This window comes from Osmerus mordax, chromosome 16 (genome assembly GCF_038355195.1).
Source record: "Osmerus mordax isolate fOsmMor3 chromosome 16, fOsmMor3.pri, whole genome shotgun sequence".
In the NCBI taxonomy this organism is placed as follows: Eukaryota; Metazoa; Chordata; class Actinopteri; order Osmeriformes; family Osmeridae; genus Osmerus; species Osmerus mordax.
In genome coordinates this window covers 7,494,678-7,506,262 of record NC_090065.1, presented here as the reverse complement: position 1 = coordinate 7,506,262, position 11,585 = coordinate 7,494,678, and the positions used below count along the sequence as shown (strand labels likewise).

The window sequence follows — 11,585 nt, the reverse complement described above, 5'->3', positions numbered from 1 at the left end:
TCATACAAAACAGTCAGTGGACTTAAAGGTTTTAAATAGATTGTGTAATACATCAATCACCATGCAGCTATGCTATGACTCGTGCTATTATTGCTTGCACTGTAACCTTTTGAGTTGTATAAAGCTGTGAAAAGGTTTTACTTAATCCTGGTCATTTTTGTATTGCCATTTTGTTTGAAATAAACATTTTATTTGTTGAGTTGGTAATGTATAATAGCACATGGCATATGTTGCACATTCAGGTAGGAGTCACTTTAGATCAGATATTAGATCAGTATCCACCCTCATAGCAATCAGATGGCAGGCTTGAAGTATCTTGGATAAAATACAGAGGAGTAAGTCCACCTGGTGGACACATAACATAACAGCAAATGAACACTCCTCAAAACCCACCTCCCCAAGGTTTCTTATTTCCTTATGCCAACCCACAATCCCCCCCAACCGTGCCCACATGTGTAGACAAAACAAAGTAAAATGACATATTTAAATTTGTATACACAGTACTAATACATGTTTAAATGCTGTTGTTGTCTTAAATACATAACAAAACATCAACACATTAAAAACACCTGACCAGTTGCAGAGTCTCCTCTACTGAGAATGATTTGTTAGTTTCACATTTCCATATAGGCCGTCTCTGTGAAAAATCAATCAAAGCCAACTGCATTAGACTTTAAAACATGTATGCATGATTAAAACGGGATACTGAACATCATAAAACATTTTTGTGTGTAGAAAGCAAGAAAACATAGATAAAGATCACAAAATACCTGTTGTTGGCCTTATGTCTTGCAGCTGTGTCTTGTCCAGTGGGTGTGTCAGGGGGGTTATGACGGCAGAGGCAACGCCTCTTCTATAACTTTCTATCAGCCTGTCAAGAGTCCTGAAATGCTGCTGCCTTTTTCCTGTAGCGACCTACATGAACACATACAAACACACATGTTGACAGTAGATGTTTATGCGTTGTGTTTGTGCCTGTGTGGACCATTCACTCACCTGAAGGGCCCATCCTTCAGAGGAATGGCAGATTCTGTAGGTGTGGACATATGGAGTCTGCCTAGGAACAGTCAAGTGTAGGGAAGTATATTAGTGTCAGAATGAAAATGTTTATTCTGAATCTACTCCAATTTTAGAAGTATTGAAGGGGGATAGTGTCTCAGACCTGGTAGCACTGGTATGCCTCTGCTTCTTATTGCAGTAATCAGTGTGTTACATGCATGTGTATGTGAGTGTGTGTAAGCATGTATTTGTGTTAACCTAAACAATAATGATATATCCACAACTCATGAGAACACTATTTGCTCTGCTGCATTAAAACAAATCTTTACAATTGTTGTTGCATTTAGTTTTCAGATTTGGAATATGGAAATGAAACTGAGATTAAATATGACATTAAGTCATCTGCTCCGATGTCTGGAAATTGTCCAATTGGTACTTTCTATGTAACTCTTATGAGGTTTGTTTAAGACAAATCTAAGATCTTCTCACACAGTCTGAAAATTGTCCACAGTTTTAGATAATCTTGATAGTATCTAGTTATTTTCCCCACATCAATACAACTCAAAATATGAATGAGATGTTTCCTTTAAATAAGAACATTTAATTTGAAGAGAATGCTTTAAAAACAACTCTATAGCCTAAACTTAAATTACATCGATTAACATTTGAATTTAGGACATTTATGTGCCATGTCAGAAATATTTGTGAAAACTGCTATGTTGAAGCAATTACTCTTTAGACAGCATAATATATCACAGATAATCTGTGGTTTGCTCATAGACACGAGGCACTGATGGACATATAGGTTATGCAGTACAAAATAGAATAGTCAAGACATCCATTTGAATCAACCCATCATCCATTCATGTTCTGATGAGAAATGAATAAAAGATAATAAATATGTTCTGTATATTTCTTCTATCTTTATCATACAGAGACCTGGGGTAAAAGATTTGACATTTGTCAAATTAACATATTTAAGTCAAATAAATGTCACAACTTAGTTTTCTCAGTAGTTATAATTATGCATTATAACTGGATTAACAAATTATTATACAAAATAATTACATGGCTATTCCTGAGGTTGTTTACATTTGTGACATCATTAGAAAGGCCAGGTGCTCTCAATCGACCAAAGGGAAAAAATACAAAAAGCAGTATGGTTGAAGAGTTACTAGCCCAATACCAATGTCTCCTATAAAACTACACAAAAACATATAAAGGGTAGACAAAAAGAAAGACTAATCATTTCTGACTTCAGTCCTAGGCGGCCAACTATTTTGTGAACTCACCGTACGCACAAACAGTAGACCCCTTGCACGCTCTCACTGTCTCTTAGCAAAAAGCTGCCCTCGTGCCCATGTCTCTCCAACAGCCTCTCCGTATGCTCTTTACTGATTTTACCATAGTAGATAGAGCGGATCAGAGCGCTCTCCATCATGTCGTCATGAAGATTTAAGCCACCGTTACTCTGACTAGCCATGGTTCACATGTAGCACCAGGGTAGAGTGCAAATCAAAGGAAGTAAAGGATGTGAGGCAGGAAAAGCTGTATCTTTGCGGATTTCACACCTTTATATCATAAGTGAAACTGCCGCACAGTTGATCTTCTCTTTGGTCATAACAAAGGTATTTTTTTCTGTACCAACCAATGTAACATTAGGTTGTATGAGTGTGGTGAGAGGCCGAGGCCAGGGGTCTTTTCTTTTTACCTTATTAGGAGTTAGGCTAAAATGATTTCTGAACTTTTAACAATGTTTTCCTCCTGCTTTTCTGATTGTCAGTTGCAACGCTGCTCGTTGCTGCACAAAATAAATAAATTTTAAAATGTGAGCAATGGTTACACTGAAATAAGGGCTTTTTGGACACAGAGCAGACACTGTAAGCAAACGAAATCACAAACACAAACAATATATATACACATATAAACCAACTATATATATTTCTCTATACATGTCTCCAGGCACCTGTATGTGTGTGTGAGTGTGGGGAGGAGGGGGGGGGGTATCTAACTCTGGACCAAAATATCACTTTTCTTATCAAAACACATCAGCCACCCACTTTATGTTTCTCAAAATTCACCCTGTTCTCCCCTTCCTTCCTCTCTCTGCTGTTTCTACGGTTGCAACTACAACAGCATTGTCTGCATTAAACAGGAAATGATACATATCAGGCAAACAGAAGTAGATCCATATAGCACATGTTTAAAACCTGCAGTGCAGCCTTATGGTAATTTTAAATATCAAATGAATTATATCTAAGCTCCTAAATTAAAAGCACAGCTTTTGATCAGAGTGTGTGATTTGAACTATTTTGCTGTTTTGATGTGCATGGCAGGACACAAGTAGCCTGGCTCTGCCCTCCTATGTACATCCGCTCAATTTTGATTTTGCTTCTGTACAAATGAAATGTACAAGAGTCTGGTTAGGATCAGGCTAGGACACAAGACGACATTACCACAAAAATACCCATGTTGAAATGTTGTCATTTCAGGATGTGGCATATGAACTTTCAGAGGAGCACTTTGTGAACGTGGTTTATGAAACCTACGTCAATTACTGTGCCTTCAGATTTTATACAATGTTTATTCATTTTCAATGCATTGTTAGTGTTGAAGTCAATATGCGCTTCCCTGGTTCGTTGAGTCGGTTCTGAATACGACCAAGTAACAGATTACCAACAGTTCTGATGTTTGATTGAGTTTAATACAAGCTTGCAGGCAAGAACAGAACATTACAAAATGGTGAAGGCTCACAGTCCTTCTTATAGCATGAAACAAACCCTTTCTGGCTTTCGTCGTTGTTTACAAAGCACCTCCACCAAGGATCAGAAATCAAGTGCCAACTGGTACTCCTTTCTTTCTCCAAACTCTGGTGACGATGTTATCAGTATGTGTCTTTGTTCTACTTTTTACAACACAATAAATTGTAGAGCTGAGACCAGCACAGATAACTCTTTCATCCAAAGGCAGAGGCCTACACATTCATATCTAGGTTACATCATTCTGATAAAACTTCTGTAGCATTTACTCATACAAAGCATCAAATCAACAGGGTTTTATAATCACTGCATGTACTCATTTATCTTTGAACCTTATCAAATGAACAGAAGTATAATAGCAAGGGTCAATCTGGTCATTCTTCGACATTTGATATGAACAAGTAAACAAATAGTTAAAGAAGGTTTGACTCTAGAGTATATTTGTAACATTCAGATACTAGTGTTTACACAGGTTTCTATTTATGTAGAAGTAGCAATTACCAACCCGAACCAAAAGCCTGAAAACCAGACTCATCTCAAGACTCATCTCACCTGTTATAAAGTAGTACATCCTCAGAAGATGGCTAGAACATTTATAATTCATTGATTCACTTTGAATTATCAAAGTGAATCACTATCAATGACTTTACTCATCAATATGGTCATTCTTAACAGATTGACAAAGTCACCAGTTAGCCCTTTGTCTTTCCATCACCACCATCCGATGGCTGAGCGGTTAGGGAGTCGGGCTAGTAATCAGAAGGTTGCTGGTTCGATTCTCGGCCATGCAAAATGACATTGTGTCTTTGGGCAAGGCACTTCACCCTACTTGCCTCGGGGGGAATGTCCCTGTACTTACTGTAAGTCGCTCTGGATAAGTGCTAAATGACTAAATGGAAATATAAATACATGATAAGGTTTGAAATATATTTAAAATCAGAATGAGTAGAATGAATATTTGCCACACTTGCAGCTGGATCAACAACCATACTGGGTCTATTTGACCGTACATCTACAGTAGTGTATCCCTAATCCAGTCCTACGTTGTAGAATCAAGGGTTACTGCTGCCATCACTCAAGTATTGGATCTTCTTCTTCAGCTCCTCCACCAGTTGCCTTTCTGTTTCTTCATACCTGTCCTGCCAATCTACAGACAGACAACATGTGCTCCTGTGATACAGATTATAAACACCATTTACTCTATTAAAAACAATATATTATTCATGATTATTCATAAACAATACATTAACGTGTTGACAGCTATTGTTTAGAAGTGAGTATGTGTGTTAAAGACCTGTGATGCAGTGAACAGGGGCTGAGAAGGTGACTCTGGTCCCAAACGTCCCATCTGTTTCTGTAAACTGAGGTTTCTCCAGTTTATTCTTTATAAACCACTCTTCCATAGTGTTCCTGGGGGAAACACTGCTGGAGGCTGGAGGATAGACAGGTGGAGAGACAATATCTGTATTTGTTTGCGAGAGTCTGTTTATCTGTTATTTCTCCATGTTGATCATTTTTATTTCTCCAAATATCCTTCTGTTAAGATTGCTGGTCTGGTTGTGCTTTAAAAAAGTTCTATGCCCGAGATTGCCCAACCTTTAACATTACAAAATAGAACAGTGGTGGTGGAAGGCAGCAACAAAGCAGCATTGCAAACACACCTCTACTATTAGCAGCCGAGAGCATCTGAAGACAATGAGCATGTTCCCGCTCTTGTGTAAGCCCTTGCTTGTATGCTATTGTGGTTTCACAAACCTGTATCCTCTCCCAGTAGTCGTAGTAAACGCCTGCTAAGTTGGTTCTTGGTGTCTTTCTTACTCTGCTGGCCCTTGGTCTCTACACTGTACCTGCAAATGAGACAAAGGCTGAGAAACCCCTCCACCACCACAGGGGCTTACATTGTCTGGAGGAAAGTTGGTCAAATCAGGGTCGGCTGCGTAAGTAGGTTTTGTAGGTTTCTGTGGACATTTTTGAATAAGAGTGAAATACTGTATTCTAAGATAGGACTAACCTTGTAAATTTCAGCTTGGCTGAACTCCTGTACCAAGTTCTTTCAAGAACGGATTTTGCAGGATTAAGGTTTTCTTTTTCCAGCAGAGTCCTGAGTCTTTCATGTTCGTCTACTACACTGTCCATGGCAAGACTTGCATAGCCAAGGAGAGGACACAAGCAGGAAAGAGCCTTCTGTACAGCAGACAGACAAGCTGCATCCTCAGTAGAACCTGAAAATCACACACAAAGTAGTGAACCACTTTTTCAGATACAACGATCCATGTAAATGAAAAGTAATTGATTCTTTCTACAGCACCATACCCTCTCCACAGTAGGTGAACACACAGGTGATGTCAGTGAGAGAGCAGGAGAACCTCAAACTAGGTCCTGTGTTGGTTTCGTGTACAGTCTCCCCAGGTTTAGAGAAGGACTGCTTGGCGAAGAATGTAAGGATTTTTTCTTTGGATTTAAACTCTTGTAACGAGAGAGGGAAGGAGGGAGAGAGATAGATTTGTGCTTGAGCCATATTGTAGAAATATAGAGAAGTCACTGTGACTAGCATTAACATCCTTGACAACGATGATCCTACAGACAGACAAACAAAACTCACCATCCTGCTGGCAGATCTGTCCTGCGAGCCCCAAGCGGAGGTAGGCATGGCGTATCGCATCCTTCTTAGAACCGAACAGCTCCTTGATCTGGAGGGTGAAACCTTCAAACCCCACACAAACTCTCCACTCATACCTCTGCTCTACACTCAGATCCTCACACTCTACACCACGGAGACCCGAACACGCCAGCCACTGATTCATCCCTGAACATTTACACATATAAAGAAAAGAAAAATACAAGCATATCAAAATGATAGCCAAGACAAGCCACACCCAGACAACAAGAAATTAAATCTAATAGTGTATGTAAAGTCACCTGTCAGTATGTTAGAGTGCATCTTGGAAGTTCTTTCATCCTGAGGCAGGTCAAGGTTTTCAGGTGTAGTCTCCATGGCAACAGCATGTTTGACTGACCCCTCTGCACGTGGGTTGGAACCACAGACCACTCTGCTTTCCTTTGTTACCTGACCTGCTGTGGAAGACAGTAAGTATAGGCTGAAGTTTATCTATGAGGCTGATCTCAGGACAACTTGAGATAGGACAGACATTCTGCCAAACCTGCTGTAGTGTTGGGAGTATCTGTCGTATGGTATGCAATCATGTTGGCTTCTCCCCCATGTTTGGTGACGAGCTCCTGCAGCCTGCCTTTGTAGTTCTCACTTGAATCTGTAAATTGTAGGATGGCAACACAACGACAAGGATAATGATACTGTGGTATTACTTTTAATGCCAAGGCTGAGTAGGTTTAAACCAACACATGGAGAAACTGATGGCTGCCTGGAGTTCTTGTTGTGGCCTCTATCTTACTATGACCAGGGTCATGCGGTGTACCTGTCTAGGCTGCCTGAGCAGTCCAACTCTGAATGCTGACCTGGGATTCGGCTGTTTCCTCCGAGCACACCTTCCAGATGTCTCAGGGCCTCCTTAGCTGCATACTGTTCTGCATGCTGCTTTTTAGCTGCCCCTTCTGGACACAAAAAAAATGTCAGGGAAGGAGAGAGAAAGAGAGAGAGAGCTATAATACAGTCTGCATGAAAGTTGAAAACACAAAGTCACTTATTTTGTGATAAATTAAAGACTTACTTGGACTGTGGAAAGAGAGTTCTCCCATGATGCTTAGTTTGCACCTGTGTTTCCTCTCAGCTGTTATGTCACTCTCCTCCACCGGGGGGACACATTCTGACTGCTTAAAGAACTCTAGCACACACTGACGCTCACCACCTGCAAAGACCCAAAACGTAAATAGTCATTCTTTTATTTCATCAATATTGTCAAGGGTGTGCATGTGTGTGTGTGTACCTGGTGTAGTTGTTTGTTCTAGAGACAGAGCTTGTAGAAGACTCATGTAGGCTCCCTGTACTGCCCCCTCCTGGCTGGAGGCTTCAGAGGGTGCCAGCTCCTTCTTTATCCTTACCTTCACACAACATATGAACCTCCCTGGGTTTGAGATAAGGGACATTTTCACGTTATTAACCAGACATATTACTCCTGTCCGGGACACAGAACCCATTAGATGCTTTACTCCCTATGATCTTGTCGAGTTTTCTTTAATTCCTTTAACTTCCTTAGGCTATTAACCAAACATTGTTTTGGACTGAATGAATGATACATTTGGTTTGAATGTTAAACATGCACACCTCCAGAGATGCTCCGCTCCTCTGGCTGAGTGGGTGTGACCTCCATGGGTTTACTGGTATCCATGGGTACAGGAGTCCAGTCCATAGATGACAAACCCTGAAGGCATTCAGCTCCTGTACCCTCCCCACCGCTCCCTCTCTCACCTGAACCTGATGCTCCTCCTTTCTCATCCTTCCTTTCGTGATTGACATACATTTGTCCTCCTTCCTTGTCAACCATGGCTGCGCCCCTCTCCTCCTCCCCTGTCTCCTCAACCATGGCCGCCCCTCTCTCCTCCCCTGTCTCAACCATGGCCGCCCCTCTCTCCTCCCCTGTCTCAACCATGGCCGCCCCTCTCTCCTCCCCTGTCTCAACCATGGCCGCCCCTCTCTCCTCCCCTGTCTCAACCATGGCTGCCCCTCTCTCCTCCCCTGTCTCAACCATGGCCGCCCCTCTCTCCTCCCCTGTCTCAACCATGGCCGCCCCTCTCTCCTCCCCTGTCTCAACCATGGCCGCCCCTCTCTCCTCCCCTGTACCTCCTCTTCTGTCGGTTACGTCATAAACAGGTTTACTCTGTCCCCTAGCCTCTAGTAGTTCCTTCAGGGCTCCAATGTAGTTGTCTTCCTTTACCTCGCTCTTCCCCAGGAACTCACACAGGACCTGCAGGGCCCTTTTAGCTGCCTGCTGTTGTGCCTGCTTCTTTTTATTGGAGCCCTCTATAAGGAAAAACAAGTTTCCATGTAAAAAAATAAATCTATAAAGTGACAAACAAATGTGTCATTTTATTGAAAGTTATCTTTCAAACATGATATTGTGTGTAACCACAATAGAAAGGTTTGGTGATTGTCACAATACCTTGGTCATGATAGGTAATGGGTCCACTGAATTTGAGGGTGCAGCCGGTGGATTGGCTGATCTCCTGTGGAAGCGGGACATCCCTTCTCTGACAATACTGCAGAGCTGTCTCCTTATAGGACAAACCTGAGGAAACTAGGGACAGTAGGGATCTGCTGGTAAAGAACTGTGAATAAACAAGGGCATGAATATATGACACGCTGGCTGATGTTTTCATGAAAGTCCACTAACCCTGCAGACCAAGCAATAGGGCTAATTTCATGTATGCAGATTTCACAGCCTCCCCTTCATGGCCCTCTTCACAGATGTCATGGTTGAGGTCCACGGTGACACTTCCATAGAAGGCCAAACCTGCAGAGTCACGTGACAGAGAACCTATTGATGTTAAGTGAATTGTGCTCAATTTAAACAAGGTTGTTGAGAAGAATTGTACCTGTGCCCGAGAGCTTTCTTAATTTATTGGATGGCATGTTGGAGGCCTCCCCCTCCACCTGGTCATTGGCTGGCTGGCTGAGGTCTGCAGTCTGATTTGGTGGCATGTTGGAGGCCTCCCCCTCCACCTGGTCATTGGCTGGCTGACTGAGGTCTGCAGTCTGATTGGGTAGGCCCCTAAGAGCCTTTTTTGCCACTTCCTGGTGTGCTCTCTTTATACTTCCACAAACTGTAGAACCAGTAAATGCCTGACCATTGACCTTCACAATGCCTCTGTATCCTGAACACACAAATACAAAACCCAAGGTTGAGTCGAAAAGGCCTATTGTCCCTTGACTGGAAGATGAATGTCTCAGGCCTCATCTTGCATGTGTCCTTGTGTGTGTGTGTGTGTGTGTGTATATGTGTCAGGTGATTTACCAGCGGATTCTCTACGCTCAGAGAATATCGGTTCAGGCCATCCGCGTTTCCTGGTCTCCTCAAATAGATGGTTTTTAAACATCATGATACCTGCACCGAACTCAAAATCTGCAACACAAACACACATTTCGGTGTCCTTTCACAGTGAGAGTTTTCTATGCAGAGGCTAAAAATAATTTGAATGGTTTTCCCTTACCTGGGGAGTTCTGCTCCAGTACGTCCACTCTGCCTGTGAGTGTGTTTATCTGTTGTCCGTGCTGCTCCACAGTCTTTTGCACCTCCCTCAGCCTGTCCCACTGGGGTGCCAGACTCTGCGCCAGGTCCTTGTTCTCCTCCAGGAACACCCTCAACCCCTGCAGCTCCTCCTGCTGTGAAACACACACATGACCTTTGTGACTATTGTCGTGTGTGTGTGTGTGTTTCTTTACAGGCCAGATCTTATTGTGGGTGTGTCTACCATGGAGATACAGGTGTGGTATACGTCTGACTTTATTTAACTTACAGTCAGAGCCTTTTCTCTGTCCTCTTCATAGCATTTAGACAGGGACTCCAACTGATCCTTCAGGATCTGTTGCTCTTGACCAAGGAACCTTTGCAACTTTAGGATATTCTCTGAATGCTTGTCACCAGCACTGGTATGACCTTGTGCTCTTCCTTTGGTGAGCTCAGGGATCAGACTGAAGTCTATATTCTGGAGCTGAAACAAGTTATCATACATTCAGTGACTCCAGTTAGAAGATATGCTCACTTTTTCTGTTTCAGATAGTTTTTTCTACTTTGTAATTGATCTCTCTCTCACACACACACACACACACCTGGTTGATATCGTCATCCAATGCTCTGATGTTGGGTGCCTTTCCTTCCAGTGCTCTACCAAGTTCTCTGATTCGCTGAAGGTAAACCTCTAGCTCCTCCCTCTTCACACGCCAGGAAGCTGTATGCATGACCCGGTTCCTCACATCGGTTACCTGCAAGACTGTCTTCACAATGTAAAAGTCAACATGATGTTTATAGATGCTTAGCAGAAACTAAATGCTTTACTGAGAGTAAAAAATAAGTATTTGTAGCTTGGGAATATTTATGTGTGTACTTGTGCTGGTGTGAAACTTATTGGTATTTACTTTACTGATATTTTTGCCCACACACTGGAAGTGGTTGCAGTTGGTCATGAGATTCAGGAAAGCAGAGATATCAAACTGGTCAACAGACGTGTGCTTGTCATTGCCACGAGCCATGTAGACCTAACAATGCAATAACACATACAATGAATGTAAACACCCAGACATAAATCGAATAAGTGTGGGCCACAGTAGTAATTCAGTACTTACTTTAGCCACCTCCCATTTTTCTTCTGGCCAGAGATAGGGTTTACAATTATTCCAGAACGGCAGACCTTTGGAGTTTGCCAGGATCTCATCTTTCCAAGGCTTACAGTGCTCACAAACAGCAGAAACCTATGGAGGCGAAACATAATGCCTCGTTCATTTGAACAACAGTCCTTTTAGTGTTAGCTGAACTATCATTCAGTAAATCATGAGGTAGCCTACAATGATCTGTCAATCAATCACCTGTTTCCCTTTCTTAAATTCACATCGGTTTTGACACTTGGCTCCTTTAATTCGATTACGTAGAAACGTATGGTAAGTTTCGGTTTCGTTTTCTATGAAATCTTGTAGGAGTAATTTAAGGGATTGCAGACCCATTTGCGTTTTAATCCAATTTTTATACCCGTCATCTTCAAACCTTGTGAAACAATCCATGACGATGCCAATTTCAATTTGAAAATCGACTACAATCCAAGTCAATTCTGATGGACTTCACATCTCGCACAGACGAATACAATTCTGTGCCTAACGCCCGGCCTCGCTTCGCTCTGTCTGTGTTGGAGGCGTGCATAAAG

At 42.1% G+C, this 11,585-nt stretch overlaps 3 protein-coding genes across 4 annotated transcripts; all 3 read right to left on the bottom strand.

Annotated features, from left to right (window-relative positions):
• Nucleotides 1-241: 241 nt before the first annotated feature.
• Nucleotides 242-2,527, bottom strand: LOC136959431 (SH2 domain-containing protein 1A-like). The gene is made up of 4 exons (XM_067253761.1): nt 2,292-2,527; nt 997-1,057; nt 771-915; nt 242-637 (listed from the first exon to the last, which is right to left on the bottom strand). The coding sequence occupies exons 1-4, from the start codon at nt 2,480-2,482 to the stop codon at nt 615-617; spliced, it is 420 nt and encodes a 139-aa protein (XP_067109862.1). The 5' UTR covers nt 2,483-2,527; the 3' UTR covers nt 242-614.
• A 1,154-nt stretch (nt 2,528-3,681) lies between these two features.
• LOC136959168 (uncharacterized) lies at nt 3,682-8,304 on the bottom strand. Of its 2 annotated transcripts, none has more exons than XM_067253427.1 (12): nt 7,999-8,304; nt 7,661-7,798; nt 7,445-7,582; nt 7,233-7,328; nt 6,920-7,027; nt 6,678-6,833; nt 6,361-6,564; nt 6,072-6,224; nt 5,770-5,980; nt 5,514-5,605; nt 5,053-5,190; nt 3,682-4,928 (listed from the first exon to the last, which is right to left on the bottom strand). In XM_067253427.1, the coding sequence occupies exons 1-12, from the start codon at nt 8,288-8,290 to the stop codon at nt 4,906-4,908; spliced, it is 1,749 nt and encodes a 582-aa protein (XP_067109528.1). In that variant the 5' UTR covers nt 8,291-8,304; the 3' UTR covers nt 3,682-4,905. The 2 variants fall into 2 exon arrangements, with proteins under 2 accessions (XP_067109528.1, XP_067109527.1); XM_067253426.1 differs by having other exon boundaries at nt 3,682-4,905.
• Nucleotides 8,305-8,452: 148 nt separating this feature from the next.
• Nucleotides 8,453-11,553, bottom strand: LOC136958877 (uncharacterized; the record flags this gene model as incomplete). The annotated part of the gene is made up of 10 exons (XM_067253003.1): nt 11,014-11,553; nt 10,807-10,926; nt 10,501-10,665; nt 10,188-10,382; nt 9,882-10,053; nt 9,686-9,793; nt 9,267-9,545; nt 9,065-9,184; nt 8,834-8,968; nt 8,453-8,694 (listed from the first exon to the last, which is right to left on the bottom strand). Coding segments are annotated over exons 2-10 (1,530 nt in total), but the record flags the coding sequence as incomplete, so codon positions are not given.
• Nucleotides 11,554-11,585: the final 32 nt, after the last annotated feature.

What these genes read in the sequence shown, in the direction of transcription:
- LOC136959431 (XM_067253761.1), bottom strand. Translation starts at nt 2,482, where the DNA reads ATGGCTAGTCAGAGTAACGGTGGCTTAAATCTTCATGACGACATGATG. An exon ending in GTCTACTGTTTGTGCGTACG is followed by an intron (nt 1,058 to 2,291) that starts GTGAGTTCACAA and finishes GACTGTTCCTAG; the next exon opens with GCAGACTCCATATGTCCACA. An exon ending in AGACATAAGGCCAACAACAG is followed by an intron (nt 638 to 770) that starts GTATTTTGTGAT and finishes GATTTTTCACAG; the next exon opens with AGACGGCCTATATGGAAATG.
- LOC136959168 (XM_067253426.1), bottom strand. Translation starts at nt 8,290, where the DNA reads ATGGTTGAGACAGGGGAGGAGAGAGGGGCGGCCATGGTTGAGGAGACA. An exon ending in ACTCTCTTTCCACAGTCCAA is followed by an intron (nt 7,329 to 7,444) that starts GTAAGTCTTTAA and finishes TTTTGTGTCCAG; the next exon opens with AAGGGGCAGCTAAAAAGCAG. An exon ending in GCACTCTAACATACTGACAG is followed by an intron (nt 6,565 to 6,677) that starts GTGACTTTACAT and finishes GTAAATGTTCAG; the next exon opens with GGATGAATCAGTGGCTGGCG.